Source organism: Ursus americanus, chromosome 22 (assembly GCF_024610735.1).
Source record: "Ursus americanus isolate L20-20 chromosome 22, mUrsAme1.1.p, whole genome shotgun sequence".
In the NCBI taxonomy this organism is placed as follows: domain Eukaryota; kingdom Metazoa; phylum Chordata; class Mammalia; order Carnivora; family Ursidae; genus Ursus; species Ursus americanus.
In genome coordinates this window covers 17,515,997-17,539,476 of record NC_142148.1, presented here as the reverse complement: position 1 = coordinate 17,539,476, position 23,480 = coordinate 17,515,997, and the positions used below count along the sequence as shown (strand labels likewise).

At 50.7% G+C, this 23,480-nt stretch overlaps 1 protein-coding gene across 1 annotated transcript in view; it reads right to left on the bottom strand.

Moving 5' to 3' along the window:
• The window catches only part of PTPRT (protein tyrosine phosphatase receptor type T), a 776,661-nt gene that overhangs the window by 48,552 nt on the left and 704,629 nt on the right, over window positions 1–23,480 (bottom strand). The window contains 6 exon segments of the mRNA XM_087853941.1: window positions 567–721; window positions 4,168–4,284; window positions 5,001–5,060; window positions 7,311–7,408; window positions 8,784–8,820; window positions 16,737–16,813. Of these exon segments, the coding sequence (XP_087710067.1) occupies window positions 567–721; window positions 4,168–4,284; window positions 5,001–5,060; window positions 7,311–7,408; window positions 8,784–8,820; window positions 16,737–16,813 (544 nt within the window).

Sequence of the window (23,480 nt, the reverse complement as noted above, 5' to 3'; positions counted from 1 at the left end):
AGGTGAAGCCTGGCGCTGTCCATTTACTCTCTGTTAAGGACCCTGCAGGCCAGCAATTGATTTTTAAAATAACAGCACTGAAGAGAAGCACTCTTCCACGGAGGCGCCCTGCTGCTGTGGAAAGCAGCCGAGGGTGAGCGTCTGGAGGAAAGCCTGTCAACTCCCAGTGCTCCCGGTTTACACCTGCAGGACCCAAGCAAAGGGTCCACCTTCTCAGCATCTCAATGTTCTCATCTGTAGAATGGGAAGGATACTAACACCCACCCCTCCAGGCTGCATGAGGAATGTGCGAAGTGCACACGTGACAGACAGTGCTCAGTGTGAGCCCATGTCCCCATGGGGCTTTACTATTTCACTGCAACAGTCATGATACCCACTGGTATTGCTACTATTACTTTGTTGTTGTTGTTGTTGTTGTCAGCAGACCTTGGGACCTGGGCTGGGCTTAGCGACAGGCAGAGCAGTCTTGAAGACAAAGAATAAAGGCTGCTGGAAAAACTGCATCTCCCTCTCTGAGAGCAGTGCTGAAGAAGCAGCCTCGTTTAGTGCCGGAGGCTGTCACTTACCTGCAGTGGACCACGATGGGCCCAGCCTCGGGGGGGTTCAGGAACTTGACCTGGCGCACGAAGCCCAGGAGGCCGGTGGCATAGCAGGGGACGCCGTGGTCGGGCCAGCTGGTGAAGTGGAAGAGGCGGAGCTCCCGGATCTCGTGGTAGCCTTTCTGAGGAGAGAACGGGCCTCTGTTCCTCCAGCTGCCACCCCCACATGCCCGCCCAGCACCCACGGGGAGCACACCTGCTGCACAGAGGAACCAGCCTCCCTGCTGTCAGGGAGGACAGGACCCTGCCAGGTGAGCAAGGGGTTGCCACACAGGGTGACTTCTGTGATCTGTTGCATCTGGGAGCCATGGAAGTAGATACTGTAGAAGTAGTGGCTTTGCTGCAGGACTTCTCAGAGCCTTCAGTGGGCTCATGTACACTCTGGATCCCCAAGGGGGCATTATAACACACCCACAGTGTTTGTCCAAGGGACCCTCTTTTGACAAGGGTGTCATGGGACTTCTATTCAGCAGAACAGACTCCAGAGAAAGGTTGGTCTTAAACACCAAGTTCAAGTCATTTCCAGTAGAACACGAGGCCTTTCAGTGACTGGGGTCTGTGTCCCTCACTGTTCCATGGCTTTCAAATTAAAAAAAAAAGTTTCGGACTCCGCAATTCATTAGATTCTTATTTAGAATCATAAGATAGGAAACAAATAAAAGCAGAGCTTCTCCGACTGATGGGGGCAGCGGGGCCTGGGGCTCCGGTCACTTCCCCTCCTACCACTCCTCCTTGACACCCTGCAGCCTGAGGGCACTTCTCTGCCCAGTCCGTAGTCAGGTGTCACCTTGGAGCCTGAGTTATGCAGTGCTCTTGCCTACTTTCTCCTACCCTGCCATCTCCCGCAGATATGCAGAGAGCACTGAATGGGAAGAGTGTTTGATCATTCTTTCAGCTAAGGAAGGTTCACTGAGGTTATCTGTGCCAAGCCTTGTGTTAAGCACTGTGAAGGCAGAAATAAAAGCCACAGTCCCTGTCCCTGGAGCAGCTCATGGTCTAGCTGAAGAGGCAGACTCCTAAGTGGATAATCCTATTGAAGTGCTTAAAGGAGCATCAGGTAACCCCATCTGCAGAAAGAGAAATCAGAGAAGGCTTCCTGGAGGAGGTGATGCATGACCTGAGTCTAGAAATACATTAATAGTGAAAATAATAGCTATCATGTATTAAACACAGACTGCATGCCTGTTACTCTTCTGAACATTTCAATGTATTAACTCATTTAATCCTCATACCAGTCCTTATGTTGTTACCTCTGTTTTACAGATGAGGAAATTGAGGTTCAGCCAGGTTAAGAAACACAACTAGGTCACACAACTAGTAAGTTATAACCCAGTCTGGACCCTGACGTCCAACTCCACAGTCTGCACTCCTCGTCACTATGGGACACGGAGGCCTGAGTGCTGCCCAGCGGAAGAGATGGTGGGACTCCGAGGCAGAGAGGCAGTCCAGGCAACAGCATGGGGACAGGACTTAGCATGGCATGTGCACAGAATCACAAACAGGGCACCCCCAGGGGGGAAGTGGCAGACAGGCAAGGGTGGACAGAGGGCCTGGGGGTGGGAGGCTGGGCGGGTGCTGGATGCTGGAAAGCCTTGCATCCCACACTGGGTCTCGCCGGGGAGCTCCAGGGAGGTTGCACGGAAGGGGAAGTGCGTCATCAGACTTGCATTTTGGGGGGAAGTTTGTCATCGGACTTGCATTTTGGGAGGATTGTGTTGGCTGCTATGTGGAGCCTGGAGTTGAGTGGGTGTGTTGGGGGGACAGTGCCCTCCCAGATCCCCTTTCCTGGGCCAGTGCCCCCATCCCCAGCTCCTGAGTCTTGGCTGCAGACACCCACGGCTTCCCACTTCTTCAGACAATTGTTCAGCGGACCAGGAGCCACTTTCCCTGGGGGTGGGGGTGGGCAGCTGGCACTCGGGCTGAAGGGACAGCAGAGCGCCCAGCCGACTTGCTGAGTCTGCCCAGGACTGAGGCATGGGACTTCTGGTGCTAAAGCCAGGATGGTCCCAGGCATACCAGGATGCTGGGTGACCCGAATGGAGGAACAGAAGACCGCTTTGCCTCAAGACAGGATCAACTGTGTGGTAGAGTTCATGCCCCAGAGCTCCCATGGGAGCTGCCGGCTTTGGTCTCCCGCTGAGAGCACGCCCTTGCTCGGCTCCTTCCGCCGCCCTGCCCCACCTCCCTCCCTTCCTCCCCTTCTCAGAGCTCTTCCTCAAGCTTCAGTGAGTGTACCCAAAGCCCTGCCTCAGGCTCAGCTTCCCAAAAACCCAAACTGAGATGGACCAAGACCAGAGGCAGAGAGCCCCATAGGAGGCTGGGGCAGGAGTCCAGGTGGGAGTGAACGAAGGCCCAGATGAAGGACCGGACGGATGGGCTGAAATAGGAGAAGAGGACACGGCTTCAGCAACACTCAGGTTTTCATTCCATTCTCCAGGTCAACTCAGCCCCGGGAAGCCCTTGTTCGAGCCCACACCACCTGCACTGTGGTCACGGCTCAGGGGTCCTCCCTCCCTGATGGGACTGTGCTCTCTTCAAGGGCAGATACCACTTTCTGTTTCCTTGGCTCAGGAACCGATTTTGAGCTAATGACCCGGGCAGTGTTTGCTGAGCACCTGCCTGCGATTCTCCAAGGCCTCCCTGCTCAGGTGTGGGGCCCAGGATGTGCCCCCATGTCCCCACTACTCATCTTACTTCCTGTACTAACAGCACACATGCCAGATGAAACGGGGGCCCTGCCAGGTCCTCTTCTGTGGCCTGCGTCCCTGGGCCTCAGCTGTAGGAGTGCTAGCTGTTCGTGACTCCCCTTTTCTGGAGAAGTGCCCTCAGCCCACAGGATCCCACTTGCTCTGGAGCTGACCTCTCAGTGGCTTGTCCACAGACAGTGGGCGGATCGAGGCAAGGGGGCCAAGTCTGTGGTGCAGGTCCTGCTCTGGCCGCCCCCAGGATCAGGCCTAGGTTAGACTCTGCTGAATACTCTCCTTGCCTGGGTCCTTCCTCTTCTCTCTCCTGTTTCCCTCCCCCCCCTACAAGTTTCTCTTGAGAGGGTCCCTGGATACACCATCTGCACCCAAATCCTTGTCTCAGGCTCTGCTTCTAAGGAACCCAACCTAAGGCCACGTCGATGTACCTGTTGTTATAGAGAAGTGCCCTTTCCTCCTGGTTCCTAAAGATACGGGCCTTTAGGAGCATGGGGCCTGGAGGGGGGGCTGCCAGGAGCAGTGTGCCCTGTATCAACCATGCGTGCACGTACGGGACCGTGCACGTGCCTTCTTCGGTCCTCAGAAGGACTTGTCCAAATCCCAATGGCACAGCTCTCAGAGCAGTGAATCCCAGTGCTTCTGAATCCCTGGGTCTGTGGCCACTTGGTCCATGAGTATGGATGCATCCAGAAAATGGCAAGTAGTGGAAGGGACAGTGAGCTTCAAATCAGGGGCTGTGGTGGGAATACGGTTCAGCCAGCTCACAGGTGGGCGCAGAGCAGACCTTCGCTCAACGAGTGCCCTGAATGAACAGATGAGCTGGCTGGCCCAGGGGACAGGCTGCCCGCAGCCACGGGGAAGCTTACCTTCTGGACGGTGAAGGTGCGGATGACGTACTCCGCCAGGGGCTCTGTCTCAATCAGGCTGACTTTAATGTCCCCGTAGACCTCCGTGTCATCCGGCCAGTATCGCACACACTTCACCTGTGAGGAAGGACAGAGACAAGGACGGATGAGGGGGTGGCTGAACACGAGCAGTCGCCTCGTCTGGCCTTCCTGTTCCGATAAACCCATGGGCGATTTGGGTGGAATTTCGGTCCAAGGGGTTGTCAGCTGGCCGGGGACTGGCAAACTGCACAGGGCCACGCTCTCTCCCAAAGGAACTGGAGCCGTTAGGAATAATGGTGGTACCCTCTTTTGCAGAGCTCCTTAAAATCTCCAAGTCCATTATCACGCTAGGTGAGCAAATTGATCAAGGTGAGATAGGCAGGTGGTGCTACCCCATTTACAGCCGGAAACCACGCTCGAGTCTGGAGGTCAGGTCCCTGGTCCCGGGTCCCGGGGCCGGTTTTCTACCTCTGGCTGAGCCCTCTTTCTGCTAGATCAGTTGGGGGAGCGGGGCGGTGTCAGCGGAGCGGAGATGAGGATAAAAGGTGGGAAGCAGCGAGGGGGTGGAAGAGGAGAGGGTAGGGAGAGGGCTATTACTATCCAGAGGTGGTGACTGGGGGCCGGAAGGAGAAAGGCTCTCAGTTGGGAGAAGGACGCAAGGAGCGGGACTCAAAGGGAAGAGTCCTGGGCTCTCTGCCCGGGCGGTGGCTGCAGATGCTAGCGACAAGGCAGTCCCACACTGGACTCTAGGTCACACTCTGCAGGAGGAAAAAGAGATCACTGTTTTCCCCTAAAAAGAACAAAAGCATTACCATTCCGGGGGACGCCGCACGGCCTAGAGTGGCATTTCCCACAGTGTGTTCCGCTGGGTGCTAATAGGTGTTAGGTAAAAACAAAACAAAACAAAAACAAGAAACAAAAACAAACAAACAAAAAAAGGTTTTGTGGTCAAATGAGTTTGGGAAATGCTGGATTAAACAAAATTAAACAGGCCACTCTGCTACAAGACTCCTCAGCTCGTTGAACGTGCTAACGCTATGTGTTCTCGACTCTCCGAGAGGGGCAAAGAGTGCACAGCATTTCCCAAACGTATTTAACCATGGAACCCTCTTCTCACTAGGCATCCTGCAGACTAGCATCCCACGGAACCCACTTAGGGAAACGCTGCGAGAGCGCAACAGGCTTGGCAGGCAAACGGATGCATTGCTTGGTTCTAATGCTCAGCAGCTGGGTAGCTTCCAAAAAGTGCTGAAATCTCTCCGAGGCTCAACTTTCTATTAACGCGGATAGCTAACGCTCGCTGACAGCTCACTGGGTCTCACACTGCTCGCTAAGTGCCCTACAGATTCCTTACATGTATTATTTTAATCGCTTATCACTAGAACCTTTACAGATAGGATTATCACCCCGTTTTACGGATGAGGAATCAGAAGCACTGAGAGGCTAAGAAAACTGTCCAGGCCAGGAAGGGACGGCGTCAGGATGCAAAGCCAGGCCACCCGAGTAATTACCAGCAACACTGCCTCGTGCAGTTGTCGGAATCAAAACAAAGGCACGAGCGAGCGTCAGGCACGGTGCTCGGCTCCTAGCAGGAGTTCCGTCAAGAGGTTGCCCCCGTTCCCGCCCCAAATGCAAATGAGATTCATGATCTGTCCATCGAGGGAATCCGGCTCCAAGATGGGATATGTTACAGAACAGGCTGGAACTTGCCTCTGAATTCTTAAACCCTAGCCTGGCCTTTTTGTCCACAGTAGCTGCTCCCGGGGCCTTGGGGAGCGGTCGTGAGTGGAGGGACCACGATACTAGCATGAGAATTAGGAGTCAGAGAACGTGGCCGGGTTCCGGCTGGAGGACTAAGGGGTAGATTCTCCGGCCCCTCTGGGCCTGTTTCCTCATCTGTAAAGCTGGGGAGGGATGAGGTGAGAGTGGGCTCAAGGATAAAGTCTCTCCTGGCCCCAGAACCCTACGAGGCCACGAGATGTCCGCAGCCCTTTCCCGGATTACGATGACAGCCTAGATTCTCTCTTTCCCATGATCTTGGAGGCCAGGACTCTTTATTTTAACGGATTATCTGGTTCTTTGCCAAAACAAAAACTTACCTGCCCACTCCTCGGTTAGTTCCTATGGTAAGCAGAGAGGCCCTCTTCCTCCTAGTCTGTGCACCCTGCCTTTCAACCCAGCAGCCCACCCACCCACATGCCACGGTTTACCAAGTGAGCAAAACCAAACTGGCCATAGCAGTCCCATTTCCAAGCCCTAGGAGTAGCTAAGGACGACGTAGGAGAGTCGAGATAGAGCAGAGCAGGAGACCAAGGCCTGAACCCCGAGGAGTATCAAGGTTTAGTGGTTAGGGAGCAAAGGGTCGGATGCTCTGAGAGGCTGAGTTCGATGAGAACAAAGAAGTGGCGGTTGGATTCGTCAACATGAAGGATGCTGGTGATGTTGACCGGCTCACTATGGGTGGGGTGGAGAGGGGAGAAGAGAACGGGAGTGGAGGAACAGAGCCTGTGTGTGTCTTCAGAGTCTGGCAGAAAAGCAGGGTCAAGAGAATCCTTTTTGTTTGTCTGTTGTATATTTTCAGGGAAAAGGTACTCAGGATGTTTTGTACGTTCAGGGGAATAATCGAGCAATGAGAAAAAGAGTTACTTTTCGAGTGAGAGGGGAAACGAGAAAATTCTTGCATAGAATCTGTGATTCCAGGCATTGAGATTGCCTTTGAAAGGGCAAGAGTCCCTTGTTTGTGTCTGAGGCTGAGCCTCTACAAACACCAGATATGCTACCATTTGGGTCAACAAAAATGGCCATTTTTTTATGGTTCACCCTGATAACAGAGGGGAAGAATGAGAAGATGGTTGTAGATGCAAGTAGGATTGTGGCTTTGTGGTGTGAAGATGAGCATTCATGTCTGATGGCTTTCATTTCCCCAAGGGGTATGAAATGACATCATCGACGGAGCGAGGGTGGAGAAAGGATGACTTGGAGGGAAAAGGTCATATTCCCCAACGGGAAGCGGATTTCTCCCACACAGGTTGCTGTGAGGTGAGGTGTTGAGTGGGGGGCATGTGCCATAAGGCACAGCACAGAGAGAGCTCAGGAGGGCGGGGCCAGCAGGAGGGGCTTACCCTGCCCACTTCCACGAGGTTCGTGACCATGACGATGCTGGCCGAGTTCTCCTGCCAGATCATTCTCCAAAAGTCCTTGACGGTCTCCTGCATTGGACCTGCCGACAGAGAAGGTGACAGGGTCAAAGACCACAAGTGCAAGGAGGCAGCCAAGAGGCCGTCCCTCCTGCTTGGTCAGTCCAGGCTCGGCATAGGTGAACAAGAGTGAGGCCAGATGATGCTCGCTGGGACACCCAAGCTGCTGAGACCGGGGCCAGAGCATGGAAAAGCAAAGTGGCATTCCAAGCTAGCAAGGTCTGCAGCATCCACTGGAAATGCCCACAGCCTTTCCTCTTCCCTCCACTGTCCTCCTGCCCAGAGGCTGTCCCCCAGCCCCACTTGCCCCCCACCCATCACCTTATTGGGACTATATTATGGGTTAATAATATAGCTTATGGGAGTTTTCATAAAAATGGCTCCAGAACCTGAGTGAGAGACAGGGAGGAAACTGGGGTTGCAGGGGGGTGGGGAGGAGGACAGAGGGCTGCCAGGAGCCAGATGCTCGCAGTGCGCACAGTAGAGGCCCGATTTTGAGCTTGACAAACACAAGGAGCATTCCTCCGGAGCCCAAATAGGAGGGAGGGAAAGGAAATGGACAAGGAAAGCGAGATAGGATCTGAGCATCCAAAGCAATTTCCTTGGAAATTTCTCTTTCAATGTCCTGGGCCTTCATCGCTTTTACAATTGCAAAAGTAATACATGTGTTTGATATAAAAATCTGAGCAGCATTTTTCTGTATATGTTTATACACATATGTATTTATACATATGTATTTACTGTAATAAGCAAATTATTATATGCATTTTTATATGCATTTTTGCATGCTCTTAAAGGTTCTTACCAAGCATGGTATGTGTTCACTGCATAATTTTCTATAAAATAGAAGTACCACACTTTATTTAAGCAATCTACCAACTGTTGGGCATTTAAGATTTTTCACTTTTTTCCTATTACAGATAACACTGTGAAGAGTATCTTTGTATATGTCCCTGTCCACATATATAATTACCCAAAGGATTTCCTCCCCAAAGGGTTTGGGAGGTAGGATCATTTTTAAGCCTCTGATAATGTACCGCAAAGGTGTTTTCCCCAATGGCTGACTACGTCTCTCTCCTAGGCACACACTCGTCGAGGAGATAAGGCCCCCTCAGCTCTAGTTTCCGGTGGTGGACCCTGAGCGCACATGCCTGGGGCTGAGGCTTCGGGTCCTTCCCACCTGTGACCATTTCCTAGTGAAACCTCCATCATCTCTCACTCATGTCCCTCCCCCTATAGCTCAATTTGTCACCTCTTTCCTTCCTAAACAAATGGACGCTCCCAGGGACCCCTGGCGGCTCTCCAGCCCTACACCTGTGTGATTCTTTGCTGGCAGAAGCCCATTCCTCTCTTCCAGTGAAGGGCGAGGACCCCTTCGAGGAAAAGGAGAGCACTTACCCTGAGTTGCAATGTAGTGCCGAGGTCGATGGTATCCCTGGATGACAAGAGAGAAGCAGAGTGGAGGGCCTCCAGTCAAAGCTCACAAACACCATAATATTAATAGTTACCCTTGACAAGACATGTTTTCCTCACAGGCAAGATGAGAATAGCATTAGACACTTCCCAGAGAAGTGGCCAAGATTAAATACGGTAACGTATGGAAAGCTCTTATTAAATCACTAAATTATCTATTACAATAGTTACCTGGGAGGGGCCCATATAGGTTTGCCTTGGAAGCAAAACTGGGTGGCCGTTACTTATGCCCATGCACCCAGAAAGAGGTGGAGAATCAATTTTGGGGTTCCTGTGGGACACAAGCCACCAAAAAGTCTTTCCTGTGTCCTAATTGTGTGAGTCTCTGTAGGGCACCTGACAGAAGAAAACCATTGCATCATTGGCCCCCAGCATGAGTAAGGATCAGAAAAAAAATTGGGAAGAATGCCACCATGCCTCTCTGTGCCACACGGCTGGGCTTGGAATTGGAAGTCCCACTCACCAGGGAGAGCCCCGTGCAGGTGTGACCTAGAGGCAGATGAAGCCACTTTCTGATTCAGAGATCAGTTTCTGATATCCCTGTATGTTGCAGTGTCCCAGGAGGCCCTGCCGCGCTCTGGCGTGGGGTTACTCCGTGCTCCGTGACCCTAATCATTGGGGAAGAGGTTGAAGACAGCCTTCTCTTTCGCCAGGGTATGGCGATATGTGGAGGATCCCCTTTCTAGTTCCAGAAAGGAACTGTATCATACTTGGTAGAGTTCAAGTTTTGGACAAAGACTTGCATTTAGTACATACCGCTGAACGTAGTATTTATGGAATGAGTACATGAGTGAACGAACGAATGGGTGGATGGATACATTTTCAAACTACAGATGCCAGTATGGAGCCTGCTGCAGAGGGGTTCCGGACAGTCCTGAAATCCACTTGGCTTTATGGTTAACCGTCTCAGGAGAAAACAAGCCCGGACAGTGGATGAATACCTAGTTCTGTTTCAAACGCTGGTGATGAGTCTTTCTGTCCTGTTGGGGGTGGGGGTGAGCTGCCTCAAGGCCCTCTCACTCAGGAAATGAGCCGGAATTGCCATCTGTATGATTTATGGTGAAACAGATGTGGCATCTCTCAAGTTCTAGATCCACTTTCTGATTCAAAGACTCGTTTTTGAGCCCCTGTGTATTTTTCCATGTCAGTCTTCTCCTTGCTCCATGAATATTTAGTGGGTACCTTCCAAATGCTGGGCATACCCTAGAGATGCCAGATTTCACTGTCAGCACCAAGCCAGGGCCAGTGCTGTGGCCAGAACTGGTGGATGAACACACTCCCTAGGAATCAACAGCCCCTCCTAAACTCTTGGTTTGATACCTTCTTAGCGAAGTTATCAGCTTCTTGAGGACAAACAGTGCCTCCTCTAAGTGTTAAAGACATGTTCGATCGAGCCTCGCACAGTGGGAGAGTCAGAGCAAATGCCCGGTGAACGAGTGGCTGAGAGCAAAGCTAAACAAGGTACGGTTGGAGGAGGTTACGTGCACACACTTTGGACCCGATGGCCCGGGTCTGAATCCTGGCTCTGACCCTTAGGAGCTGTGTAGTCTGGAGCAAACACTTAACCTCCTGGTGCCTCAACTGATTTTTTTGTCATCAAATGAGGGTACTTAGATTTATATCATAGTGTTGCTATTAGGATTATATGGCAGTTACCATGTGCCAGGCACCATATTCTAAGATTTAACATATACGATTTTATCTTCTTCTTATTTTATTGGTCATCTGGCAAACATTTATTGGGTGCCTAAGATGACTAAGCACCTGTGTTGACCGCATGGGAGAGGGTGAGATCAGAAGCCCTCCTCTCCTCACTGCTCTGCCTCTAATAGAAAACCAAGCCCCTCTCGGAGACATGAGAAGTAGGAAGGCAGGTGAGAGAGACCAGGAGCTCTCTGTTCCTTCAACTCAAGATAGACAGGGTTTCCCACTGCAGAAGAATTACACTCTGGGAATTTTCTTGAGTAGGTCTGGCAACAGAAAATCGTCCCCCAGAGTGGGGAAGAATGTGGTTTCTCAAGCCCGCCCTCTTCAGTCACCCACATCATCACTCCTAGTTACAGTCCTTGTCCTTCCTGACCCCTGCTTGCTGGCCTCCCTGCCTCCAGTTTGGTCCCATTGCCTGCCCATCAGCTTCCAACCAGAGCGAACTCTCCAGTGCATATTGGATTATGTTATTTCCCCACCAAATGGCCTGCAATGGCTCCCCGCTGTCTGCACAATAATGTCTGAATGTCCTAGCTCAGGACTAATCATCCGTCTCTGGCCTCGCTGCCAGTTGTCCCTCTCCTCGCCCTCCCCAGGGCCCTGTGTCCCAGCTTCCCGGCACCGCACCTCAAACGAGACTTCCCTCCTCCTGCGCGGTCCTGTAGGCTTCTGCACATGGCCAAACAACACACGGACCACATGAGCTGCAATACGGTTTTTGGACTCTTCTCCCCATGGGCCATGGCGCCTGCCCCTCAGAGCTTGGGGCAGCCTTCAGCAAAGGCCGGTGGGTGGCAGACAAGCATAAACAGGTCTTGGAGATGAGGCTGGGCACGCTTCATGGCGTTCCTGGTTCCTCCCTCCAGCAGCATGCTCGGTTCCTATCACCCTTCTGCTGGCTCACGGGCTGTCTTGCTCTTCTTCAGAAACAGGAGTCACGTTTCCATCTAGAGGCCTTTGCACGGGCCATTCCCTGTGCCTGCTGCATCTGTCCCCGGTGAGCTCGGTGGTTTGCTCTCTCCCTCCAGCCCGGCTTCTGCTCGGTTGTCAGTCACTTCACAGAGAGCCTCCCCTGACCACCCTGTTGGCCCCTCTCACATTTCTCTGATTTACTTTTCTTCAGGGCACTTATCACTCAACGGCAGAATGTTCCTTGTTTATGGACGTGCTCACTGTCTGTCTCCCCAGTGGAGCGAGCGTGCCGATAGGGCAGGGCTGTCTGCGGCTTGCTCGTGGCTGCGTCTCCAGCACCAAGTCTGCCCAGGCCATCAGCCTTGATAAACGCATATCGAACGCATGCACGCACGCTGTGTGCCTGTCTGCACGCTGCATGGGAGTAAAGAGGCCCTCTCTGGTCTCCAAGACCCCACCGAGTCCCCAAAGAGAAAACGTTCTAACCACGAGATTCCTTAGCACTGGAGATAAAAGGAAATGTATTGCTCGACTGGGGCTTTACTGGGGATTTGCCAAGAACTGGTACAGAAAACTTCCTAACCTTAAAAGAACTTTGAGTTCATTTAAGTCCCACCTACACAGCACACAGATCGACTGCAAACCAGCACCGGGCCTGCCTCCATCCGTCTGTGAGCAATGGGAAAGAGGCTTGCATCCAAAACGCATTTATCTCACTCTGAACTCAGGCATCTGTTACTTACTGGGGACCCAGATACGATATTTATTTCCAGACTGGTAATTTATAACAGATTCAAGTGGCCAATACATTCTCGGGTGTGCAAACAAGCCCGCCAGTGGGACGGTTCAGATGGTAGCAGAACCGTGGCCTCTGGAGGCACAGACAGGGCTGGCCCCAGCCAGCTCATTATTCAAATGGAGTTGTTTTAATGGATCATCAAGATCCAATTGTGGATAAATGATTCCAGCGTGGGCAGTTTGCTCTTCTGAGAGCAAATGTCCGGGAGGATTTCAGTGGGGGTGGAGACCGGGGCAAAAGAGTGGGGACCTAGAGAACTATCTAGCATGTGTCTTGGCAGGAATCCCTAAAAGGACTACAGGAATTTTAAGTTTGCTGGAGTACACAGTAGGTTCACAGTTAATGGGATTCCCCACCCCCCACTCTGCCCCATACTGGTAACAGGGTACTAGGAGGTGCTTGTGCTTGGTGTCTTCTCCGCCCCCTGTCCCCATGTTCCCGCTTTTCCCTTCCAGACTCTGCTCTGTGCTGTGGGATGGACGCTGACCTGTATGGACTACCATCATGGGGTTCCACGGCTTCTGGTTTCCAGCTGGATTCAGCCAAGGGCGGGGGAGAGGGGGGGCAGAAGCAGGAGCTCAGAGGCCTTGGGGAGACTGGGGTGTATGTTCTTCTAGGTCTGCCCCGTCAGGCCGCCGAGGTTGGCACTGACTCTGTCAGAGGCTGCTGCTTCTAGCCCGGGGATACTGCACCCCACCCTGCTGGTTTCCCTTAACCCTGTTCCTACCTTGTTAACTCCCCTGCCCCCCGTTACTCCCTTTGAGCCTCTGTGTCCTAATGGAAGACTGACAGATACACTGGGTATCATATTCATGCCCCACTTTACGGATATCAGAACAAGTCAGTAAGATCATAAGGCTAGTAAGCAGAAAGGCCTGGACTCAACAGGCCCAACAACGGCTGAATTCGTGACTCTGGTCTCACGAACCCCTGACTCTAGGAGCTGAGATCCAGCAGAGGCCAGAGTCACAGATGAAGACAGCATCCCGCAGGGGCTGTTTGGCCTGTCTGCACAATCTACTTCTTCGAGAGGGAGAAGGTGGTGGGGTGTCCTTAGCGCACAGAGAACTGGATTCTAGCCATGTAACCTTGAGCAAGGATCTTAGCCTCAACCCCTGGTTTCGTATCCTTAAAGGCTTGCGGAATGCACTGTAATGATAAAACCTGGCAGGAACGGCAGGCGTTTTTAGTGCTGATGTTGCAAGGATTCACCTGCCTTTGAAGCGATTTCGTGTGTTGCCTGTCACACACCAAAGTGCATCTTGGCTCTGGCTGGAGTCAGATGTTCGCGCCACTTTATCTAGAGAAGCATCTATCTAGGAAAGTAACTGTTGTGGGAGGGTTACCACTCAGAGGACAAATGCTATATATGGCACCTTGGGCTGGCAGACCCTCTGTGGGCCTCCGGGGTTGCCACGAGTACTCAGCTGCAGACAAGGTCAAGCGGAAACCGGAAGGAACGAGTTTAGTGTGCTTAACTGCATGCTAACTGAGTCCCCACTATGTGCTGGATGCAGGATGCTGTCTGGGAGTGGATGGGGGGAGGGGCAGGAGGAAAGGCTCCGGACTGGGAGTTATTCTGGTCTGGTTCCTAGTTTGGTTCTGCTGCTGACCAGATGCATGGCCTTACTAAAGCTTTGCAATCTCTTTAAACTTTTTTTTTTTTTTTTGAGAGGGAGAGACAGACAGACAGAAGGGTAGGGGAAAGGGACAGAGGGAGAAGGAGCGAGAGAATCCCAGGCAGGCTCCACGCTCAGCACAGAGCCTGATGTGGGGCTTGCTCTCCTAACCCTGAGATCATGACCTGAGCCGAAATTAAGAGTTGGGCGCTTAACTGACTGAGCCACCCAGGCACCCCAAACTTTGCCATCTCTTTAAACCTCAGCTTCCCTTTCTGAAAAATGGGGATGATTACCTAACTTGGGGGGCTATTGAGGGGTCTCCATAAACTAACTCCTTTAAAACCACCCATCACAAGGCCCAAACATGACTCATTTAGAGCCACTGGCTACTGTCATTGCTTTACTGTTATTATTGAAGCCAGCAGAACACGGTAGGGAAGCCACCCCTGATCCAGACTCCTGCTCCCTCCTCCTCCACATCCAGCAGTGTGATCCTGGATAAGCTAATATTGAGAGCCTCAGCTAACTCATCTGGAAATGGGTAGTAATGGCACTTACCTTGTGAGGTTGTGGTACTAGTTAAAGTAATGCTGATACGCAAGAGGTGATCTTAGGTTACTATCAATCCTTCTTGCCTGTTGGACTCTTACTCATTGACTAAGGCAACACTGTATCACTTCCTCCATGAAGGCTCCCCTGACTACCCACTCCCACCCCAACCAAAGCTTTGGTTTTCCTTTATGTTCACACAGGTCCTGCTCTGTGAGGGTCTCTTCTTACCCAACTCCCTCACCAGATCTGAGTCTCCTTTTCAGGTCTGGATTTCCAGCACACAGTGGAGGACCGGCTCAGTGTCTGAGAAATGAATACTAGATGCATGAGGGAGAGGCCGGAGCTGTGATGGGCGGATATGCTTTGTCCAGGCTCGAGGCAGGCTGCTCTGAACTGGCCACCTCCTTGTGAACTTTCCTGGGAGGGCCACGGGGACAGAGACTGTGTCTACCTTGACTTCCACTGAAACTCCAGCTCCAGATCCTGACCGTGGGAAGGCCCTTTATAAGCCAGGGTTCAGGTGGAGACTTGAAACTACCCAGGGTGTTTCAGATGCAGGGAATTCAGCATGGGGTGCTGGTGACATCAGTGACAGAGGAGCTGAGATGTTAACCAGGGCACAGAGTGGCAACGCAGAGACAGGCACCAGTAGGAGACTGTGACCGCCCCTGGAACTAGTGGACGGTGGGAGGCAGAGAAGCTGCCAGACCCCAGAGCTGGGGCTGCCCGGCAGGGGCAGGAATTCTGGTGGGTCTGCCTGGTGGAAGCTGGTGCCACAGCTGGGATGCAGCCACTGCCGGAGCTGCCACCCGAGGAAGTGAGAGGAGCCGGACACCAGCTTTCCTTTCATGCTCCAATCTCCCATCAGCACCTTCCCCGCAGGGGTTGGCTTGTTCTCCTTCCTGCCACACATGCACACATACACACACACTCACACACATACACACTCACAGGCACACTATCACACACACACTCATATACACACACATTCACACACTATCACACACACATAAAAACTCACAGGCACACTATCACACACATACTCATATGAGCAATGCAAAGCAGAATGGGGAAGGACAAGAAATAGATCTGAGAGCAAACAGACCAATGACTAACACAAGGCTCAATACATATTTGTTGAATCAATCACCTCTGAATCATCTGGATCAGCCTAGATGGGGGGAATTCAAACGCACACCCCTCTACTTCATAGCCTGTCTACAGAAACACCTGGGCATCAGAGGGACCGAGGTGATCTCCGCCACGTGTCAAGGCCCTCAGGCTCCTAGCTGAGGTCAGGCCATCCATCTGCCCCTGGCGGCCATGCTCCGCCTTTGCAAACCCTCTCCCTTCCATGGCGAAGCAGCCCCTTTCCTAACTGGGAGTCTGAATCCCGGAATCTCCTCCCTCGGATCTATCTGACCCTTGGCGATAGATAAATCATCCCACAGCTCAGCTCTGCACGGTTCACCCGCATGATCAAGAACTTCCAGCAGCTTTCTCTTGCCTACAGAATCAAGCCCAGCTTCTAAGTTTGATCGTAAACCACCGATGATCTAGCTCCAACCTTATTTTCCTCTATTCCCACGGCATCGTCTCTGCTCTCCTCAACCTGAGCTGCTGCAGACTCTGCTTCCAGCTGCTACATTTTGGCTTGTGCTGTTGTAACGAGAGGCCCATCTTCCCCCTCTTTAATTTTAAATTCATCCTGTACTTGAAGCTTTTGGTTCATATCACATTTTGCATTCCTGATGGAAGAAGCGATTTTTTCCCCCACCTCTGAATCCCTGCAGCATTTTATCTGAACATATGACACTTACCGCTTTCCAGTTTGCCCTGGAATTATTGATGTGCATAGCTTATCTTCCTGCTCAGGTTTTAAAGGGTAGAGACCATGGCGATTTTAGTTTTATGGCTCCCATAGCATCTGGCACACAGCAGGCACTTTTAAATTTGTGTTGCATAAATGGCTATACCTTCAAATGAATGAATGGATGGACAAACAGACACACGTACAAATGAATTAATGGGTGAATGAACAAGACGGGCAGCTGTCCTGGGGCCCCACAGAGCAGGCTACGCCAGCCAGCCCCAAAGACGATGCAGCTTTAGACGGATCACCAACGTGGGTTATGCTAATTACACAAATCCGGGAGGAGCCAGACCCCTCTGGACACGTTCTAGGAGGGCCACCTTGTAGGGGAGCGGCTGGGGGACAGCCACAGGGCTTGAGCCTGCTACAAACACCCCAGAATCTGGTTGCCCAAGCCCCATGAAGACTCTCACATCAATGTAGTTGGCGTTGATGTAGTCGGAATGCGGGTCTCCGTCCAGCACGAGCAGCCTCACCCGGGAATGGTCATCTGCAGCGAGAGAGCAGAAAACAAGGGGGTGGGCGGTGAGGGGCCAGCAGTGAGGGGCCAGCACTGCCCTGCCGCAGAGCCACCAGGCATTAGTAATACAGCCCTCATGCTGCTTCTCACATCCTCTCTTGTTTGACCCCTTGGCCCCACCCTGTTATCGTCCCCATTTACAGATGAGGCAGTTGGGGCTCAGGGAGATCACTGTGCCTTAAAAAGCACTGTGTGTTCTCCTTCTCTTTTTTCCACCTGCCCTTCTAGCTCTCGTCATGATCCATCTGGGTGAGTTGCCTGCTTCTTTAAGTCTTCGTGATTTTGTCATTAAAAGGGCAGTAGAAATACCTTCTTCACACGACAGTGCGAGAGAGATCAAAACACTCAGGAGGCGGGAAGTGCCGGATCCGAACTAACACGCTCCGTTTTCATTATTGCTTAAAAACGGCAAATTTACCTATTTTCCACATGTGCACAAATGCTTTTCTTTTGCTTCTTGGAGAATTGTTGCAAATAGATTGTTGGCCACATATTGTTATCGATACAATCATTCAAGGGAAGCTGGCTCCGTCGTTATAAAAGAGGTCATCAATAACTAAAAACGTGTTACGGAGAACACCATTTCAGACACAATCCAGGCATAAACAAGATTTGCAGGGTTTAGTCAATGGCACGTTTACTTCAAATAACATCAAATAAACACCATTAAAAAAAAACCCTCATGCAGAAAAATCAGGCTAATCCTTTACAACTAATTAAAGCGCACTGTGATGCACGAACAGACGCACACGAACGGAACACCCTGCCTGGGTCTGGTGGGACGAGGGGCTCAGCTCGCTCTCCAGGTCCCTGTCACCCATCGCTGCATGTCACTGCCTCCACTACCTGGTCTAGAACAGGGCTAGGGTTCCCAGCAAGTGTCCCTGGGGTCAGGAGGCTGGTTCAGCGTATCCTGCTAAGACTTATGCAGCCCTTTGCAGTTTACGGGCACATCTATTACTGCAAACCGGAAGCCCCCGAGGACAGGGACATTAGTGCTTTGTTCCCTGTTTCCATCCTCTGTGCCTCCACCCGCGGCAGGAGCTCCACAAATCCTTAGTGAGCGAATGAATGGATCACCTTGTTGGACTCTCGCAGTGATCCTGGGAGATAAGCAGCATAGCCCTGTTACAAATGAGGACACTGAGGCTCACAAGGACTGGACCTGCCACATGACTCGTGCGTGGCAGAACTTGAAAGAGTGGGTTCTCTGACCTCTGAGCTCAGACACTGCTGCTTCCAAAGAGGGGTCTAAGCAGGATACTGGAAACGGCTTCAAGTGTCCTCGGCAGGGGGAATTGATGCCAGAGAATGGGCTAGCCACTGATGGAAGAGCTGAAAAGCCGGAGACAGGCTGCGTAACTCAAACACCAGCACTAGTGAGGAGATGCTGCCTCCCTGCAGACAGTGGGGCAGACGGAGGAGGCGAGGTTATCAGAGCTGGGGGCTGGGGCCCCCCATGGAAACTGGAGCCCATGAGCCTCTCTGGTGGGAGCTGGAGAAAAAGAGGAGCCTCTCTCACTGCTAAAGGAGGAGTCTGCGACTGGGCAGAGTGGAAGGTGTACCCCTGGCTTCTTCCTTTCCCCGACTCCCAATCTCCCACCAGGGCATGTCCTTGGCCAAAGCCAGCCAGATGCAAGCTGGCAAGAGACTGAGAAATGCAGCCTGCCGGGGTCAGTTCCCTGCGAGACAAGGTTGAAGAGGAGAAGGCAAGGAATGGGTCCGAGGATGGACAAGCAGGCCCAGGACTGGATAGGACATTACTTCATATCCATTAATTTAAAAATTCAAAAATTAGTCCTTGACCATGTCAGGGACTATGATAGACACAGAGATACACCGGATGCCACTTTGCTTACTCCTCATGGGCGAGAGTTGCAGGTGGGAGGTCTAACTCATCTCTTTGGGGTGGTGGGGGAGTGCGGTGTGAAGTCGGGAGTCTGAAGTTCACAGTTACAGAGTTCATGGACAGTATCAGACTTTACAGATAAGATCTCGCTCAATCATTTATTCCTCAACATAGCTCTGTGAATTACTACAATAATACTATGATGATATAGTATGTTGATTCTTCCCATTTCACAGATGAAGAGACGGGGGCTCAGAGAGGTTAAGCACATTCCCAACGTTATGCAGTCTGCACGCGGCAGAGCTGGGATTCCATCTCGGATCCCTTCCCCATCCACACATGGTGCTGTCCCTGGACTTCTACCAGCATCTGGCAGGCACTGCTCCTGGAGTCTGTGCAAATGTTTGGTCTCAGATCCTGCAGTATTCTAGCCCCAGGAATGGGACTTCCCGGGGGACCCCCACCCTGCTCCAGGAGCAAGGAGTCAGACAAGGCCCAGCACCTGACTCTGAGCTGAGACTGTTAAGCCCCATTACCAGTGGTTACAAAAACGATAAGCCTTAAAAAAGTAAAAATGCACATTGTGCTTTTACTCATTGGTCTCACTAATGACTTATTGATTCAAACATCTCCTTTATTTATTGAGTTATGACTGCCCCTGGGGTCTATAGCATGGGAAATGGAGATTCTGGTTCAAAATGTGGAGAGTGAATTTTCTTTAACATAAAATGAAAGTTAAAATCTGAAAGCAAAGATGATTTAAAAAACCAAAAAGAAACAAAACTTATTTAAGTTAAATATTGTTAAAGATGAAAGGGGCCTCTACCCACCAGAGGATGGTGTTTGTCGGTATCTTGTGTTCATCCATTTATGAAGAACCTACTATGTGCAGGCTGCTTGAATGGCCTAAGGAAGTATCGTCAAAGCGTTGCTCATGCTTAAGGAATTTGTCAGTGCCGTGTGGGAGACGGATTGTACACAGGAGTAGAACTCCGTGGTCTAGAAAGTGGAGAAAGGGGGGCTTTGTGAAGTGGTAGTATACGAATGAGGCATTGAAAGTGGGCTAAGACTTGACCAGTGGACAGTGAGGAAGGGTCCTTCCAGCAGAGGGAACAAGGAAAGAGAAGGCAGTGCTCCTGAAAAAGCAAGCACACTGGGGAGGCTGAAAACCATTTCCTGTCTTGTGGACACAGTGTGAGGGGATTGGCCACAGGAGAAGAGAGAGGGAGGTAGGCAGGGGTTAGGTTACAGAGGGCTCTCCGCCTCTCCACCCCATATTAAGGCATTTAGATGCAAATACCCATGCTGGGCTCTGCAAGGCATCCAAATACAGGATACCTCTATTTTCTGAGGCTGTGAAAGGCTATTTTATTATGCAAATACCAAGATTCATTCCCAGAGGGCTAACCTGTGGCAAGTGGGATACACCGATGATGTGAGGTAGGGAGCTGAGGGTCAGATCTGGGTTCAAATCTTAGCCGTATCACTTAGTAAGTCAATTGATTTCTCTTAGCTTGGGTTGCTTAGCAAAGTGGAGCCAATACTATATATCTCACGGAGTGTTGGGGGATTGAATGAGAAAATGCAGGCATGAAAAGTGTGAGGGCATTAAGAGAATGAAAAGACAAGCCACAGACTGGGAGAAAATATTTGCAGAATATCAGATAAAGGACTTTATCCACAATATACAAAGAACTCTTAAATTCAACAAGAAGAAAACAACCCAATTTAAAAAAATTGGCAAAAGATCTGAACAGACACCTCAGCAAAAAGATACACCCATGGCAAATAAGTATACGAAAAATGTTCAACAACATATGTCATTAGGGAATTTCAAATTAAAAGAACGAGGTATCTCCATAACACCTACTAGAATGGCCCAACTCTGGAACACTGACAACACCAAATGCTGGTGAGGCTATGGAGCCACAGGAACTCTCGGTTTGCTGCTAGTGGGAATGCAAAATGGTAACAGCCACTTTGGGAGAGAGTTCGGCAGTTTCTTTTAAAACTAAACATACTCTTATCATATGATTCCAGCAATTGCTGTCTTTGGTATTTACCCAACTGAGTTGGAAATTTATGTCCATACAAAAACTTGCACACAAATGTTTATAGCAGCTTTGCTCACAACTGCCAAAACTTAGGGGAAAAACAATCCAAGATGTCCTTCGATACATGAATGGATAGACAAATGTATACCCACACAGTGGACTATCATTCAGTGATATTTAGAGATGAATGATCAAGCCACGAAAAAACAGGGAGGAAATGTACATGCCTACTGCTAAGTGAACAAGCGAGTCTGCAAAGGCTTCATACTGTGTGAGTCCCGCTCTGTGACACTCGGTATGGACAAGGTAAATAATCAGGGACTTGGTGACGGGATGACCAGGTGGGACACAGGGGCATTTTAGGCCCCTGAAATGATTCTGTATGATACCGTAGCAGTGGATACATGTCCTTGCACATTTTTAAAGTCCCACCGAACTACACAACACAAAGAGTAGACGAAACTATGGACTTTAGATAATAATAATGGATCAAGACTGGTTCATTAATTGTAACAAACATAGCACACGGATGCAAGGTGTTAGTAACAGGGGATCTGAATGTGGGAGGGAGGCAGGCGGCACGTGGGAACCCTCTCTGTACATTCCGCTCACTTCTTCTGAAACCTAAGACTGCTCTAAAAAAAAAAAAAAGTAGTAGAACAGTGCCTGGTATGCAGCAGGTGTTTAATAAATGGTGGTTCTGGGCTGGAGGTAAGGCTCATGGCTGTGATGCTTAGAAACGCGGTGTTCCCCACCTGCCCTTCTGTAGCAGATGTAAACCTGCAGAGGCAAACAGCTATGGCGTATATTCTCGAAAGGGCAGAGCTCAGCCGTCAGCCCACCAGAAAGGCATTGCGAGGAGTAGCAGTGTCCTCATGGTTTATTTATTCCTTCTGGGAGATGCTAATATTATTCCGTGTCCCCTTCTTCCTCTAACTTTATATAATTAGAAGGATAAAAAATTGTGTTTATCCACAGGCACATGGAGAAAGATGGGGCAGCGGGCGATGTGAAGGAGTTTATACAAGGTAATTTACAAGCAGCCCAGAACGTTCATTATGCTCTATCTACATTTCGCAAGCCTGAAAAACAGCTAATTTGGTACTCCTCGTTTGATATTCCAGACAAGATGCTGAGAAGAGTCACACAGAGGAGAAGCAAACTTCTTCATGGTGAGGTGAGAGGAGGCTGGCCCCACCTGGCTCTCAGCTGAGGTGGGAGACGGGCAAGAACAGACCCGTGGGGAGCAGAAAACTGGTGGTGGCCAGGGGAGAGGAGACATAGCTGCAAAGATATGGATATCCAAAGAACTCCGCGGAACACAACTCCAGGGGAACAGAAACACCGTCCCTCTGGAATCAATCTGTTCCTTGTCATTTTAGGACAAAGACCAGTGGTATGTTGTTAAATGTTTAACAAACAGCTCTCTGGAGGGAAAAAAGGCCCTGATCGGTACAGTCTGCTGATTTCTGTGGTATAAATACTCCCACCATGACTAATTTCAAGCTACCAACATGGCATCAACTAGCTCCCAAAATTCCTGAAAATTTAACAATCTGTTCTTGCAAGCTGGTATGAATCAGCTCAGGACAGCACTAACAGGGAACAAAGCCCACAATGCTTTGCATGATCTGATGGTTTGGGACCCACTTCCCAGTCTAGCCTCATGCTCCCCTCCCCAAATACTATGCTGATAACTATGCTCTTTTTTCAGTTGCTCAAATGCACAATGTCTGCTCTGACCACAGGGCCTTTGCACATGTAAAGGAACACCTCCCTCCCCCATCCCACCTCCACAAGTAAACAACATCTCATTCTTCAGGTCTCTGCTCCATGTTCCTTACTCAGGAAGTCTCCTGTGATCTCTCCACCCCAGACTCTGAGAGCTCCCTGTACTTTTCTCAGGAACTCTTAGAGCAGCTGTATTTCTGTGACTACCTGATTAACCTGTGGCTCTGCTTCACATTCTATTTAAGGAAGGGCACCCTATTTACTGAACTCCTCTACAGTGTGGCACATGGCAAGTACTCAATAATTACTTAATAAATGAATTCATGTTTGTGTCTGAGAGGCTGAGAAGCAGAAAGGGCCAGGTCCCCTTGCTTAATAGCCATACAGTTGATTTTAGGTAACCTGGCCTGGGACCCAAGGCTCTTTCCTCTACACAGAACTGGCAGGTTGTGCCTGGATCCTGTGCTCCAATACTCCCTTTCCCCATAGCTGATCCGTTACCCCCTGCAGACCCATTCTGTCCTGTCCCCAGATTGGCAGCCAGTTCTGCTCTGCAGGAGAGACTAAGGGATTGGGTAGACTCTGGAGGCAGGCGGGAGGTCTGTCACACACTAACCACATCACCTGGGGCAAGTTCCTTCCTTTCCCTGAGTCTCCATTTATCCAACTAGGCATCAAAATCCTATCTACCTTTGCAGAGGTACTGCAAGGATTAAAAGAGGTGAGATATGAAGGCACCTGGTGTGTTGTAAGAAATCAAACTCAAGTATGTAAATACAGTGTAATTATTATTCTAGATCAGTGGTTCTCAAAATGTGGTCCCTTGACCAATAGCATCAGCAATGCCTGGGAGCTTGCCAGAAATGCAAATTCTTGAGTCCCGGCCCAGACCTGCTGAATCAGATACTCCGGCGTGGGGCCCAGAAATATGCATTTTAACGAGCCCTCTAGGAGATGCTGACGTATACTCTGGTTTGAGCGCGCTGATCAATGCTCAGGTATG